The sequence below is a fragment of the Rhineura floridana genome, chromosome 4, assembly GCF_030035675.1.
Source record: "Rhineura floridana isolate rRhiFlo1 chromosome 4, rRhiFlo1.hap2, whole genome shotgun sequence".
Taxonomy (NCBI): Eukaryota; Metazoa; Chordata; class Lepidosauria; order Squamata; family Rhineuridae; genus Rhineura; species Rhineura floridana.
In genome coordinates this window covers 15,008,452-15,025,506 of record NC_084483.1, presented here as the reverse complement: position 1 = coordinate 15,025,506, position 17,055 = coordinate 15,008,452, and the positions used below count along the sequence as shown (strand labels likewise).

The following is a 17,055-nucleotide window of genomic DNA, read 5'->3' as shown; positions in this document are numbered from 1 at the left end:
AAACAGCAAATGAAAATAGGTGGCTGGGAAATCAAATCAAATCAATCCCCCCCTTTTTAAACAAGCCACCCTAATATATTTTAACCACATTTTCAGTACCTCTTTATTTTGTGTGGGGATATCAAATATATGTCTGTGCCTGAAGCCTCAGAAACTGGCTTTTCAGGAAATTAAACTTGTGCTCCATCAGAAGACTGGCATGGTGTAGGCATGTTTCATAATTGTTCCTCCAAATGCCCTATCTGGAGAGCAAGCTTTGACTCAACTGCAATGCTGGAGCAAGGCTTTTCAGATCAGAGATTGTCAAACACACACAATTATATAATATCTTTTATGATTCGAGGGCATCAAATATATTTCTATGACGGAAGTAGATTAGATCTCAGCCAAGACAGCCAGAAATGAAATTGAGAAAAATGTATCTAATCTCAGGCTTCCATTGCCCCCCCTACATTTAATGTTATTGTTAGTTTAGCAGCGCAGTCCTGAGTATGTCTACTTTGAAATAAGTCCCACTGAATTCAATGGGACATACACCCAAGTAGGGGTGGAAAGATGTCAATTTTAGTTCTCTCAGTTTCTCATTTTTCCTATCTTACATTCAGTTCTCCACATTTCTGCACCAAATTGCTATTTTTTAAAAAAAAAATCCTCATAAAAATTTGCTAGCATTTTAGTGTGCATTTTTCCTTATAAACACATTTGTGCAGGTTTTGACTAATGTACACATTTTTGCAAGCAATTTCTCATCATATAATGCATTTTTGTATGTTATTTTCATCCATGTTCATTTTCATGCACACTTTCCTCTAACGTATGCATTTTTGTAAACATTGTTTGGTTGGTGAACTGCATTACAAAATTCAAGTAAGTGCAAATTTCAAGGAATGGTTGTGTTTCAATTCTCATATTGTTTTGGTTTGAAATATGAAGTTAATCTAATTTCATGCTCATCCCTACTCCCAAGCAATGGTGGCTGATGCCCATGGAAGCCGGCGGGGCAGAAGGCAGGGAGCCCAACAGTAGGTGGATCCAGAGCCAATAGCAGGCAGAGTCAACTAATTTTGGTTTTATTTCCATCCTCCTCCCTGCTGCATTCTACAAGGGCAACTGTAAGACTAAAGAGGAGGAAACTGACAGGCAGTCCCATTCCTTGGACTGGATATAAGAAAACAGCAGAGCTTGGAAAAGTTACTTTTTTGTACTACAACTCCCATCAGCCCTCTCCAGTGGCCATGCTGGCTGGGGCTGATGGGAGGTGTAGTTTAAAAAAGTAACTTTTCCGAGCTCTGGAAAACAGGGTGGCGATACTGGCTGGTGACAGACGGAGGTGGGTGGGGCAGTGTCCCATTTGCCCTAATGGACCAGCCTCCACTGCTCCCAAGCGAGCATTTTTAGGATTGCAGCTTAGGTGTATCCCAGGGCACATGGCACATCTCCATACATCCGAATGTGTATTTACAGAAAGTGTAGGCTGACTTTGAATATCACTTCTTATGGTGATAATGATGTTTATAAAGCTGATATAATTTTGGAGAAAGGGTGACAGCATGGCATGCTAGATAGTTTGCGGTGGGAAGAGGAACGGTAGGATTTGCGGTGCCCTCCTACATAGCACATGATGCATGAACTCATTTTGCTCACTATTTTAAAAATAGGTGGTATAACCTGTTGCTGAACCAAAGCAACTGACTGCCTTTGATGAACATTTTCAACTGTGCTGAAAAATTGCTCCCTCTTTTGATGATTTGTCTGCACTGCTTATGAAAATCAATTTACATGCCCGCGTGTCCCTCTCCCTTTCTCTCAGTTGCTTCATTTGCCTTAAGCGATACCATCACATAGCCACATCTGATGGCGTACACAGCATAATCATGCCCACCATCCCTTTTGAATGGCTGGGATCACCTTTGTGACTAATCCAGGAAAGAGAAAGAAACAGTAACCAGAGGGTAAAATAGCAGTGAAGCAGCAATAGCAGGGGGAAAACAATTCTAATAAACAGGTTTAGATAATTATTCCCAAGCGGCTTGTTGTGCTTTTACTGGGGGGCGGGAGGGATATATCTATCTCTCAGAAATCACTATTTGGGGGGCAAAATTTGAGTTATTTTGGTGTATCCCTGGTATAAACACAGTCTTCTGTATATTGCAGACAAAATTGCAGCTAATTAGGAGAGCTGGCTGTTGAAACCACTCTAGCACTACTGGTACACATCCTAACAGTAGATTGTGTTAGTGCTTACAGGTTTAAAGGTCTGGTTATCAGCTGTTGTATGCGATATAAGCATATAATAGAAGACAGGTACATGAAACCGGAATGTACCATATATTATTTTTATCCCAAAGCTTGACTTCAGTTGACATGTAATGGGCATCCTGGAATGTAAAAAGTCCTGGGGCCACGATGCTGAAAGCTGCAACGTGCAGTGCTGAAACAGGCATGGTAACACTTACAGGTTTATTGATCTCATAACTTACGTTGCTTAGCCACAGTTTAATTGAATCCATTCTTTTTTTAGGAGTGCCTCTCCTAAGATGAAGAGTTAATAACTCTTTCACTATTATTATAAGGGAGGGTGGCAGGGGGGAATCTTTAGAATTTCACTTGAGAAAAAGAAAAGAGAAAAGCATTCAGCAACTCACAGAATGAAAGAGTAGAGTAGCCACATGGAAAAGAGGGAAGGGCTCCTGTGCCTTTTCAGAGCTATGTAGAAAGAGATCCATGCCCTCTTTTGCGTCTGGTCACCCAATGAAAGAGTCCTCTGAGATTTTAAAATGCCAGGTAGTTTTAGGAGGGGCATCCCTCTTGTGGTTTGGGGGAATTACCAAATGCTTCCTTCTCTGTGGTTGACTGCTTGGCAGTGGTCTACTAGTGAATTGCCACAGAAAGTGAGATGTTGTAATTAGTAGCTCTCTGTCCTTAGTACCTCTCCCCTACAGAGTCTGCCGACAATTGACTGAAGGGTTTAATTAAACTGAAACAGGAAATTAGAGATGCAGCTGTTGCTAATGTTCTCTGGCTACTAGAAACCTTGCAAGATGTTTCAAAATGGCAAACCAAGTAATGCACATGTTGACGAGTTTTTAAAGGTACTTTCAGATGAGGCATGTACCCTTGAACAGCCACAGTTTGTTCACTCACTACTTATGGGGCATCCACATCACTCAACTATGTCTTCATTCCGCTGCATTCTATTCCAGCTCCTGCCAGCCCCAGCCAACATGGGCAATGGCCAAGGGTGATGGGAGTTGTAGTCCAACAAATTCTGGAGGGCCACTCATCCCCCCCGCCCTGTTCTGGTGTGTTTCCCCCATGTTTGTTCCATCTCTTTTGAGGTGTAGAAAATTTGACTTTACTTGGTAAGTAATAGCACAGTAGTGTAGTCTACACACTCTGGACAAGAAAAATTGAAGCATATGGTGGGAGGAACGGCCTGTTGATGATGTAGATTGCAATGCCACTCCATTTCTGTTTGCAGTGCCACTCTGCAACACTTCTTCATCAGGTGCCGTTAAATCAGGTTCAGTGTTGGCCCTATCATTAGGCAGTGCAAGGAAGCTGCCCAGGCAGCAGATGCTGGGTGGCTGGAAACTGGCAAGATGTTGGAGGACAGAGCTGTGTGGTCCACACTGGCACCCTCTGAGCTAGCCTTGCATCTCAAGTAGAGTGAGGGACACTGCGCCATCACTAGTGGTTTGACCTATAAAGCCCTGAATATGACTCAGAGCCCCAATATTTTTAGGAGTGCCTCTCCTAAGATGAAGCTACTTGGACCCTTCCATCTTCATCTGAGGCGCTCGTCTGGGTCCTTCTCTTGAACGGAGGGTCGTGACAAGGGAGAAGGTGTTTTCAGTTGTGATTCCCCGCTTGTGGAATGCTCTCTCCAGTGAGGTGCACCAGGCACCATCATTAGCATCCTTTTTGTACCAGGTGAAGATGAATTTCTTCTCCCAGGCATTAGGATAATTTTGTCCGTTGGTGGTACGTTTTTTGCTGCTGTTTTATTGCATTGGTTTCATAAGTTATTAGATGTGGTTTTTATTGTGATGCATTGTCCTTTTCTGATTTTATGTCATGCTTTTGAATGTTGTATGGAGACTTTTAATGTGTCAGGTGACTAATTAATTGAATAAATAATAATAATAAAATAATTAGAATTGTGTGTGTTTAAATATGATTCAACAGTCAGTCTAGTTGGTGCCTATATTTTGGAAGAGTGTGCTTGCAGATCAGTTATGCACTCAGGCTTTATTTCAGTACAGCAGGGGTAGTGAAATGTGATGCCCTCCAGATGGTGTTGGACTACAACTCCCATTAGTACCAGCCAGGATAGCCAGGGGTGATGGGTGCAGTTCAGCAGTATCTGGAGGGCACCACATTGGCTGCCCCTGCAGTAGAGGATGAAAATTAAAGGATTGTGCTGAAGGACAATGGAGGATGCATCCCTACATACTCAGAACAACTCGCATCCTCATACTTACTTCCTCCTGCAATCTTCCATATTAACAGCAAAGGTGATCTGTAGATTTGCTTTTACACAGTATCAGCCATCCTGTACCACTTGGGCATGGAATGGCTATTATCTGGTTGTATCATTAGATACCATTTTCCTTTTTGAAACAGAAAGCGAAATAACAGTATCAGCATGGTAATCTAGATGAATACATCCAATTTATATATTTATTTAAAAATGTAATGCAGAATTCCACATGCTATTTGTGCAGATGACCTAAAAATAAAACTATAAACGTTGGAGGTAGGCAAACGGGTGCAAAAAACAGCACAATGAGTGAGCCTTTCATTACTGTTTACAGCAAGATCTATTAGAAGACTTGCTTTCTCCTGTTTTCCATAATAAACACTGCCAGTCTTCAGTGCATTGGACAATAGTCAGGGCTGGCCCAAGACATTTTGCTGCTTGGGGCAGACATGATGGTGCTCTCAATTTCTGATCCAGAAACTGATTGAATTGGCACGTCAATCTTATTTTGACACTGGTAATGTGACAGCGACCTCCTGAGGGTAGCAGGCTAACTTAAGATAGCACAGGCAGGCTGTCTTCCAGTACCTTGTCACTATTCCCTGCCATCCATCATCTGCTACCTGAGGTGGCTGCCTCACTCTACCTAATGGTAGGGCCGTGTCTGACAATAGCGTAGCAAGTTCATCCAGCACTTTGTGCTTGTCACTTGGCTTTAATGCCATATTACCAATTTGATCCAGGTGGAATATCAAGACTACCTGCAGTATGCTTTATGTCTCACTCTCCACATACATTCGGTGTAAAACAGAAGCCAAGGAAATCTGTTGAAAGAGAAGGCATTGCCTGCTGTTCCTTGGTGCAGCCAAACCAAGACAGATCCATTTGCATTCTGCTGACTGGGTGTGGGAAGGTCACTACTCCCTCTTCCAGATTATGTTAACCAAAATAGTACCCTGGAAGGAAGAAGTAACCGCTGGGCCAATGAACCTGTGAACCTTCAAATGTTGTTGGAATACAGTTCCCATCATCCCTGACCACTGGCTATGCTAGCTGGCGCTGATGGGAGTTGAAGTCCAGCAACATCTGGAGGGCCACAAGTTCCCCTACCCCTAAAGTAAAGAAAGACCTTCCGCCTCCTCCTTCAGGAGAAATATGCTTATAGGTCTCAGAAGGGATAGACTTTGAGAAACAGCACACAGTGGGTAGTTGCACTAATGGAGCTATAAGAACCTGGGCTGCTTCCACACTTAGACCCTTTAAACACCCCCAGTGGCCAACCAGACACCTATGGGAAGCCCACAAGCAGGACCTGGGCGCAACAGCTCTGTTAATCAACCTCTAAAATACAATGCTATAAATTGTAGAGTCTTTGTCTTAGAACAAGAAAAAAGAGTGCCTTTCTTTAGTATATGTCCGGGTTCATTCTTTAGGTAACTATTCACCATGAGAAGTATCTTTGCAATATTTCAAAGCAAATTGCTGCATGATCTCACAAGCTTTTAATAGTAACATCCTTCACTATAGCACTGCATTAAGAGCTAAAGTGCATGTTATCTGAGAAATGGTGGTAGGAATGAATATTTAATGTCATTTTCCATATGGGAGGAGTGAAATATGTGAAAGCTCACTTGGGAAGTGACAGAGCAAATATTTGCAATATAAGCTCTGCATAAGCATCTAATTAATATATTTGGATTTGGAATGATGGCACATTGATGTAAGGATGGAGTAGTCATAGTCAAGAGTCAAAAGCATGGTTAGAATTTGGAGCTGTTCTACATCAAGACAGCTTTCACAAGCACACAACGAGCCACATAAAACAATTATTGGACTACTAAACTCTCTGTTGAAAGCTGACAGTAGAATGCTATACATGTCTACCTAGGCTGCTTTCATACCGCACTTTATTTTGTTACTCTGATGATTTCTTACCTGCTAATTTGCGTGTTATATTTGATCTTTCACATGACGTACAAGCTAGTTCTGGAATTCTAGTAAAATATAGTGCAAGTTTAGAGCTAATGTTCATGATAAACAATACTAGAAACAATCCGTTTGCAAGGTTGGGAACCTGGAAAATTGTTGGAGATTTTCACTAGCTGCAGCCACTCATATACAGGCATCCCAGCATGCAGTGCATTCCCTCCCTTTAGGCACACAGTTTTTGTTTTCTTAGCCTGATGAAAATTGTGCTGGTATTCCAGTGTAGGTGCAGCAGCATTTCCCACACATCTATACAACTCAGAAAAAATGTCATATGCTAAAGGGAGAGGGGTTGCATGGGGACTGGACAAGATCTTTAGACCTCCTGCACAGTGGGGAACTACAGTGCGCATGTGTATAATTGGAGAGAAATGAAAACAACACATTAATTGCAGCTGTCTGAAAGACAGTTATGTGAGATGCTGGTATATTGCCTGAAAAAAGCTACTGTTCCTTAACGCAACAGGTACTGCAGTGTGAAAGGAATTTTAGAAATCAGGACAGAAGCGCTACCATTTTAATCCATTAACTAATGCAATAAGCCCATGTCCGAAAGCAGCCCTAGGTAAGTCACACTGAGTTTGATGGACTTATTTACCTATAAGTGTACACAGGATTGCAGCCTTATCTATCACCCATGTATCTTAGTGTAAGGCCTATTAAAACTCAATGGGACTTATTTCTGAGTGGGGCTTCCTCCCAAAGGGAACCCAGGGCGGCAAAACAACAGTGACAAAACACTAAAAAACAAAAAAACAAAAATTAAAGACATCTTAAAAACAATTTAAAACATCTTTAAAACACCATAAGACAGGACATAGGAAATGCCCCCTCCATCAGATCTTGGGGCACAGGCAAACTGACAGGGAAGGAGGTGGTCCATAAGGTATCCTGGATCTAAGCCATTTAGGACTTTACAAGTCATTGCCAACACTTTGAATTGTGCCTGGAAATCCCATAAGTACTCACCAGCATTCTTGCTGCTGTGATCTGGACCAACCTCATGTTGACGATTGCACTGTAAAAGCCTATGCACACAAGTAGCATGCACTTACTAAGATGAGCCTGATACTCATTTGTTTCCTTCATTCTCTTATAAGTTACATTTATTAAGTTGTTAAACTGGTTTTGTGTCCCCTGAAAACTACGTTTTAAGGGGGTAAACAAACACCCACCCTGAAGTAAAGTAATCTTTCCATAGGGAGACACTGGACAATGTTTACTCAGACGTAAGTCCAACTGAGTTCAGTGGGCCTTACCCCCCCCTGCACAGGAAGTGAATGTAGACTTGAAGCCTTATATAGGGTTATCTTGAATGTGCTCCCATTTCCATTTTCAAGTGAAAAGTCATGTTCTTAAGGAAGATGAAATATTGTCTGTGGGGGAAAGAATCTAAATTGTGAAAATGTTTACCTTTTCTCTCTCTTCAGTTTGCTGCCATTGATTCCGCTTTCTGGCACTGCTTTGGTTCCATTTCACCACCCCCTCCCTTTTCTTATTACTGTGTCTCCTCAATTACTTGCACAGGAGATCCCAGCCAACGGGGGAATATATTATGAGCAGAGTGACATGACATCAAAGTGCCATGTTGTCAATTGGATTTGGCTAGGTGACAATGGCACTGGGGGCAAGTGGAACCACTTTAGAATATAACAACGCTGTTTCTACACACATACACAAACACACACACAGAGAGAGACATTGATAATAATCTCTCATCATTCATTGCTAAGTTTGTCATGTCTATTAACTTGAATGGGTCTACTCTGAATAGGACTAGCATTGAACACCACTCATAGTTTCACATTTTTTTAAAAAAAATGTGTAAGGTGTCCCTTATCACGAGCAAGATGATCGTTTGCAGTCCCACACACATTAAAAAAAAAGTTGAGAAGCGGCTACTGTTGAGTGCCATGGTGCTCAAAGAGTGCTCAAAGACAGGTCATGTGTGTTCAGAGAAGGCATGGAAAGCATGTAGATAGCATTTGCATATATTAGAAAAAGGACCTTTTATTGCATGTGCAAATCCATCCTTAGCTATATTTATTTATTTATTTATAAAAATGTGCGACAATATAATTTTTTTGAAATCTGAGCTGCTATGTAGCAACACCTGAAATTTAGTTGAGGTTGGAGAGATGGAGGTGCTGTTGGAGACTCATCTTCTGAATCAGAAGACAATATTAGGTCCTTGAGCAGGGAGGGCATGGTGGAAGGCACTAAAGGTTCTCTCCTGGGCGGAGCAGTTTCTTACCTAGGGATGGGGGAGAGATTCGATTCAGTTCACATTTAAAGGCTTACATAAGTCACACTTCACCAAACAATATGCAAACCAAAACATAGCCATCCTTCACAATTCACAATTCTCTAGATTTTGCAATGCTGTTTTCCAGCCAAGTAATGTTTACAAAGATATATATATATATAGGGGGTAAAGTGTCCGTAAAAATGCATATCTTAGTAAAAATAAAATACAAAAATGCATTATATTAGGGAAAATTGCTTTGCAAAAATATATTACGTGAAATGCGTGTATGTTAGAAAAAATGCTGATGAGTTTTCTATTTTAAAAGTTAAAAAACTGATTTGGAAATTTGGACAATTGAACTTAAGATTGGAAAGATGAGAAATTGAGAGAACCCAGAATTGACATATTTGCTCGTCACTGGTTGGTGCCTCATGTTCTGAATCAGAAGACAATGGTAGGGCCATTTCCTTCCAGAGGTACTCCATGGGGGAAAGCACCAAAGGCTCTCTCCTGGGTGGAGCCATCTGTATCTCATCCTTCTTGCATCTTCCTTGAGGTCCTGCATGTCCCTGGGGTCAGGGGCCAGTACAGGTGGCCACTAATGAGTGCCTATAATTTTATTTGTTTTTTTAAACAAGACATAGTAGATTGCTGTTATGAAGTTTGATCTTTTGTATGATATTGGTTGTATGCTGAAGTGTCTTGTTTTGGTAAGCGATGGTCTATGAACAAATAAAAAGTTAGGTATTTCCAGGGACAGATAATAGCTTATCAAAGTACAGGAGGAGATCGGTGTGTGTTGATGGGAATGCCTGAGCTGCTGTATAACAATGAGGAATAATCACTTTTCCGTGAGTGCTGGTTTTGGATTAGATGTGTGTAGCTGCAGCTGCATTAACCTTTCTGTGATCAGTTAGGGGCAACAGTGAATAGGGGCTTTGTTACTGCTCTCATAAGTGAGGAAGGTGAAAATATATATTTTTAGCAGACATAATATAGAGTTTGCAAACACAATGAAATAAATATTCCTGGTGTGCATTTATATTATGGAGACTGGTTAGTTACATCTCATTGTAATGCTACGGTAATATGAACTATGGGTGTAACTGATCAGATGTGGTGGGAATGGTGAAACAATGTTGCTTGAAGGTAGCTATAAGGATGTTTGCCAGAGCCAGCCCTACCATTAGCAGTGTGCGGTGCCTGTCCTGGATGGCAGGTCCTGGGGGAAGCAGTAGCCTCTGCTATTACCCCTAGATCCCCTCAGCTAGGCCTTCTAAACCTGTCTACTCACACTACCATATTGTCCTTGAAGCCCCATGCAGTGGTATGAGGGCTGGTCTGGAAGAATTCTGTCTGCCTTCTTCCTCAGTCTAAGGCTTTCGATTCATGTCATAGGAATATAGGAAACTGCTTTCTTCTTAGTCAGACCATTGGTCCATCTATTTCAGTACTGTCTGTGTTCACTAGCAGCAGCTCTCCAGGGTCTGAGACAGGGATCTTTGCCCAGCCCTACCTGGAGATGCCAGGGGTTGTACCTGGGACCTTCTACATGTAAAGCAGATGCTCTGCCATTGAGCTACAGCCCTTTCCTTTACATAAAAGGACAAGAATAAATCAACAGAGTTTAATTTGGTCCAAATGGCAAGAGTATTTCGTAGGGTACAGAGACTGAGGCGATACCTGAACAAGCAGTTGAGGATAGATGAGCAAAGTCTGTGGCCTTCTCTGGCTCTCAGAGCCATGAAGACCATCTACCTTCTTTCATGCTACTATTCCTTGAAATCCACCTGCTTGTACAAAGATAACAGAAGCAGATCTCTGAAGACATGTACAATAGTTTATTAATTGCTTGGAAAGTTTATTTGGAAAAGGAATTAGTTCCAGGTCAAGTTCTCCCCTTCAAAAAGGAACAAATTCTGTTCCAGTTCAATTCACACTTCAATTTGTTGTTCATTCATGTGGTCCTTGGCATATTTTTCTTTAGTCTTCAGAATTTTACGGGCTGTTCTGCTAAACTATAAAATATACTTAAGAAGACTAAGAAAAATGAACACAGTGTAATGTGAACAGTTATTTTTTAATTAAAAAAAAATCACCCAGAGTTCTATTGCAAAAGGCATTCACATTCAGTTCACCTGCAAATTTCAGGAATTACTTTCAGATGTAATTCAAAACTTTTTTTTGAATTAAGTCAATAAATTAGTTAATCTGAATTAGTTCACTCCAGGCACTGAGTTTAGAACAGATCCAATTAACTAAGAATCACAGAAAGCAAGTACACCCTGTGACCTTTACCTTAGGAGTATCAATTGGATTTTAATCAAAACCCGCCTGTCTGAACAGCAATCAACCTCTACTAACATCAGTTTGTGTTCTTGTGTATGGGGACCATCCTTACATATATTTTTGTCAATTAAGTGTTGCCTTTCCTAAATACAATAACCTTTTAATGCCCAAGATTATGCTACCTAGGTCTGGGATATCAATTTAATATATAAAATAAAGAATAAATGAATGTGCACAGCTGATGAAGCCAAAACCTAGATTCATCAGCTGGCCATGAACATTTGGCATAAAATGCCAGGCTGACATCAATGTATTTCAGCTTCAGTGAAGGACAATATTTACAGCAGGGACTGTGCAAGTTTGTATCATTGTTCAGTGCTTATCTCATGCTGAGGAGTCAACAACCTAACACGATTCAAGGGAAGGAAAATAGAGCCTGTAGCACTCATTCGGTCTATGTCCGCTGTTGAGCAGAGGCCTCAGTTCTCTGAAGGTGGCCTTTTTGAAGGGAATACTTTGAATCAAGAGATGTTCAGAAATGGCAACCCCCCAGATTGCTCTGGGTTTAGAAGCTGTTGCCGTTCACGAGGTGAGTGAAACAAAAAAATTCTCTTTGCCATTCTGAGGAAACAGCTCTCATTCACAAATCAGTCTTGGTCTGTATTTGGTGTCTTGCCTGTAGATTAAATTATTTCTCAGATGCAGCAGAATTCATGTGTCTCATGCATTACGTTAAGGCAAGGGAGAGCTGGTCTTGGGTTTATTAGCTTGAACAAGGAACATTGGGCTTCCCACTTGCTTAACAATCTAGGCTTCTCACATTGTACATAATAATGGTTCTGACTGCCTTCCCCTCTTTAAAGAAGACTGTAATCTAAGCTAATTCCCAAAAGCCCACAGGTATCCCCTCTCCCTTGCAAGTATAGCCTTTGATCAAATATTGTTGACATGACTTAGAGGATTCCTGGGAGGCTAATATTACTAGATCACTCACCATGAGAATTTTACACACACACACAAACACACACACATAGAGAAATGGAGAAACACACATAAAGTTGCAACTGTTACTTTTTTAAAAAATACGGCAAAAGAGGTACCAGTCTGGGAAAACATGTAAACTATGTTTAGCAAAACAACTAACTTTGCAAGATACTGCATTTGTAGAAGAGATGATGGGTGCTTCCAGGCAACCTGTTTATTGAGCATTTATCCTGGTTTGTTTGCATGGAGATTAGACAACGGTTGGCTATGTAATAAGCATTAATTCGGATTTATTTGCGCGGAAGTTAGATGCCATTGGATGGAAACAAGTGTCATTCCACACTTTCCAGTGCATTTTCTCATCACTTTCCTTACTGCAAAAAGTCCAGTCTTTGGGGAAAGCGGATGTGTTGCGCAAGACCTTCCAGCCAACTATTGCATAATCTGAATTTGCCAGCATGTGATTGAATCCCAGCTGAAAATGGGGATTGTCTGGAAGCACCCAATATGACATTTTACTGTTTTTGCTCCATACGTGTGTTTGGGGGTATGTATTGTGGAAGGGGATTGGCAGTGGCACACACACCCAAATCAGCCTACGCCATTCTAGAAGAGAATTCCAATTGCATTGTTCAAGCTGTACACTATGAACAAAAAAATGTTGCCTTGGTTGCTCCAATATGTCTTCTGGAGAGGCCTGATTGAGAGGTGCAACCACTAACCACACTGTGTTTTCTTCAAAACATCCTGCATGGGAGCTGATTATTGTTGTTGTAGTTGTTGTTAAACTTCTATCCTGCCTTTTCTCCCAGAAGGAGTCCTTGTGGAAAGTCCCACTGACCAGAGAAATGGGACCTGCTGAGCTTACTGTGTTTCTAGAAAACAATAATGGACTTTTGTCTCACTTAGTTTTGAGCTTTATTTATTTATCTTTAAACCCTTTTCACTGAAGTGTGTGACAGGACTTTAATCCTTACGTTAGCGCTGATGTTGCTGCTTGCTGTATGCTACAATCAGGATTATGTAGACCATTGGGCGTGTAGGGAGATGCCAGATCTAGATGATTTTTATACTTCTTGTGCCCTTGATCCACACGTTATTTGTTAGCATCATGCTATAATTTGGCTTCATTAAAGGCGGTGTTCATTTCTTTCATATTTAAGAAACTGTTTAATTACAATTGGCACTCTAGAAGAGAGGCAGCTGAGCGTACCGGACATTTTGTGCGTGGAACATCTTGGCTTGGCTTTACAGGGCCATTGGAGCAGATTAGCATTGTGTGATCCTTTCGGCTTTATTATTATTATTATTATTATTATTATTATTATTATTATTATTATTATTTCAATTTATATACCGCCCTTAGCAGAATAGCTCTCAGGGCGGTGAACAAACAAGATAAAATACAATATATCATAGTAAAAAATCACAAAAACATGTACAAACAAACAACAGAAAGCACAACAAAAACGAAATGCAACACAAATTAAGAAGGATACATGTTAAAAGTGGAAAGATTAAGAAAATTAAAAGATTAATTAATTACTGTTCTCTGGTTCAGCGAAAGTTGGAAGGCTATAATTTTGGAAATTATCCTGAAGACATAGCACATCAGGGTCCTCTACAGATATAAAAGCAGTGATTTCAGTTGAGCTCTGCCCATTTTCATCAGCTGGGTATCATTAATAGAGAAGATGCAATCTGAGTGAATTTTCAAGACTTTTTTTACAGCTTGAATGCAGGACAAATTGATTTCACACTTCTGCTGTAACTATAATATCTTCGTTTCAATCAGAGAAAGACTCAATTAATACTAATACATTTCATTAATGTAGTAATAAATTTCAAACTTCTGGTTTAGATTTTTCCCTTCGGCAACTGCAAATGTGTATTCATTACTCCCCCACGCCATCCTCACTCCTTTCTCCCCTGATAGATCACCACCATCTCCAATGTTGACACTTCAGTATCATTAACACCATTTTCCTTTCTAATACAGACCAGGGGAAAACGGTAATGACTTGGCTGGTTTCAATAACTGTGTTTGGTTGTGCCTGGCACAGCACGATGAATTTTATTCTAGGTACAGCATTTTCAAAAAGAGGCATTCATTACTTTGTGAAGCTATGTTGGACCAGAGATTGAGATCACATCCACATCACAGACCTAAACTGGTTTAATGATCCTTCCTTCTTCCCAGGGAGCTCTGGGAACTGCTATGTGAATAATAATAATAATAATAATAATAATAATAATAATAATAATAATAATAAAAATCTTAATTTTTACCCCGCCCTTTTCCCAAAACTGGAACTCAGGGCGGCTTACAAATAAAAACTACACATAGGTAAAAAAACATACAAAAATATACAATTAAAATAGAATTAAACTATTTGCGACATTAAAACCATGAAACATACACTTGAGATAGTAAGACAATTTAAATCATTAAGAATAGGACCATAGAACAATGCAACAGACCTTATGAGGCCCTATCTTAAACCTCTTCTAGTCCAAAAGCCTGTGGGAATAAAAAAGTCTTTGCCTGCCGACGGAAGGATAGCAAGGAAGGGGCCATTCGTGCTTCCCTAGGAAGAGAGTTCCAGAACCTGGGGGCAGCCACCGAGAAGGCCCTATCTCGCATCCCCACCAATCACACTTGCAAAGGTGTTGGGACTGAGAGAAGGGCCTCTCCTGAGGATCTCAATGCCCGGGCAGGCTCATATGGGGAGATACGGTCTCACAAATAGCCTGGACCTGGGTCGTATAGAGCTTTATAGGTCAAAACCAGCACTTTGAATTGTGACTGGAAACAAACTGGCAGCCAGTGGAGCTGTCGTAACAAGGGAGTTGTATGGTCCCTGTAACCAGCCCCAGTTAGCACTCTGGCTGCAGCTCTTTGTACCAGTTTAAGTTTCCGAACAGTCTTCAAAGGCAGCCTCATGTAGTGCGTGTTACAGTAATCTAAACGGGATGTAACTAAGGCATGCATCACTGTAGTCAAATCAGGCGTCTCCAGGAACGGGCGCAGCTGGCGCACCAGTCTTAGCTGGGCAAAAGCACTCCTGGCCTCTGCAGAGACCTGGGCCTCCAAGTTCAAAGCTGAGTCCAGGAGCACACCCAAACTGCGAACCTGTGTCTTCAGGGGGAGTGTAACCCCATCCAGCACAGGCTGAATCCCTATTCCCTGATTTGCCTTTCGACTAACCAGGAGCACCTCTGTCTTGTCTGGATTTAATTTCAATTTGTTCACCCTCATCCAGTCCATCACTGATGCCAGGCACCGGTTCAGGACCAGGACAGCTTCCTTGGCTTTAGGTGAAAAGGAGAAATAGAGTTGGGTGTCATCCGCATACTGATGACATCGAACCCCAAACCCCCGGACAACCTCACCCAGTGGTTTCATGTAGTTGTTAAATAACATGGGGGACAAAACTGAGCCCTGAGGGACCCCATATGTCAACGGCCAAGGAGTCGAACAGGAATCCCCCAGCACCACCTTCTCGGTTCGTCCCTCCAGGAAGGAGCCGAGCCACTGCAACACAGTGCCCCCAAGTCCCATCCCGGCAAGGCGGCCCAGAAGGATACCATGGTCGATGTGAAGGGGATAGGAGTCTGCTAACAATTCCCAAAACCCTTAGCAAATGGGGGAAACATAATGTGATATAAATCAATGTAAATGTGTAGTGTAGATGAGGAACCAGGTTGCAACCCAGTACTCACATACCTGTGAATAAGTCTCATTAAACTCAGCGAGGCTTACATCTGAGTAGAGATATATAGGATTGGGCTGACAGTAAGATTAAAATAACATTAAAAGCTTCCCTGCACATAGAAAACTAGACATTGGGAGGCAAGGGTCTAATCTACCCTTCACCCCAACATGCTAGGGGAAATCTATATGGAAGAGCATTCAGTTATGCAAGCACTCATCCAGATGATCTATTTATTGAGCACTGATCATGATTTGTGCAAAGCTTACACAGAGTTAGACTATGTCCAGTCGTTGTTGAGCATTCACTCTTACTTGTTTCTGGGAAGGTTATACAACAATGAGCATTCATCTCGATTTCTTCTTTATTTGTTTGTGTAGTAGTGGCAACAGAGCATTTCAATCCACTTTATGGGTACAAAACTAAATTTCCAGTATGCCCTTGAATCCCTCCCACAAAATACTGACTGGCTGAGGCAACCCAAATCTCTACCTGCTGTCCGAAGTGGTCCAAGCCCAGCCATGGATTGACCACCTCTGTGAGACCTACCTCTCCCTGGTTCACTCTTAAATGAGAAGCTGAAGTCACATGTTCCCTAGGAGATATTAGCATGTTCCCCACTCCAGTTTTCTTGGTAGACTGTGCAGGTCACAGTCAGTTGCATCTTTGGCAAAAACTTGAGTTGTTGAGTGGAATGGCTGCTGGGAGGAAAAGAGAGACGGAAGGCAAACAGCATGTAAGAAATCTACAAGCCAGAAGTCCATCTAGGGCAGCCTTTCCCAACCTTCGGGTCTCCAGATATTGCAAGACTACAATTCCCATCAGCCCCAGCCAGCATGGCCAATGGTCAGGAATTATAGGAACTGTAGTCCAGTAACATGTGGGGATCCAAAGGTTGGGAAAGTCTGATATAAAGCACTGCCATTAGCAAAGCCTGGCCCTACCCTGGATGTCAGCCAGGACAGACCTCACTTCTTCCAGAAAGGGATGTTGTAGAGAATCTGTAATGTCAGCTGATGCATCAAAATAGGGAATACAAAAGTGGCTTTCACTGTGTAGGAGGAGGTGGAGGATTGTTCCCCAAATGACAACACTGTTTCTTTGGTAATTCTGTGCCAGTGTTTACTATTTCTGTACAAGCCCACATTGTGTTTGATTTTTTTTTATTTAGTTGTATTTATTTCATTGTGCATCTCTATTAGATGTTTCTCATGGGCCAGCCATCCCGAGACACCCTGCTGTGCTGTGGTGTGACCAGTGGAGGCATTTTCAACAATAAACAAGGTATTGTGTGCTTTAGAAGAAACATTGACAATAGCCAGGCTCAGATGGCTTGGAACTGTTTCAATGTT

The 17,055-nt window shown here is 41.5% G+C and overlaps 1 protein-coding gene across 3 annotated transcripts in view; it reads left to right on the top strand.

Moving 5' to 3' along the window:
- PAK5 (p21 (RAC1) activated kinase 5) overlaps positions 1 to 17,055 on the top strand; it is a 159,073-nt gene that overhangs the window by 51,747 nt on the left and 90,271 nt on the right. Inside the window, exon 1 of one of the 3 annotated variants that reach the window (XM_061622543.1) lies at positions 16,906 to 16,987. The exons of the other annotated variants lie outside the window; for them this stretch is intronic. Within the exon in view, the coding sequence (XP_061478527.1) occupies positions 16,906 to 16,987 (82 nt within the window). Of the gene's footprint in view, positions 1 to 16,905; positions 16,988 to 17,055 lie in introns of those variants that run through there. 3 annotated transcript variants of the gene reach the window in all.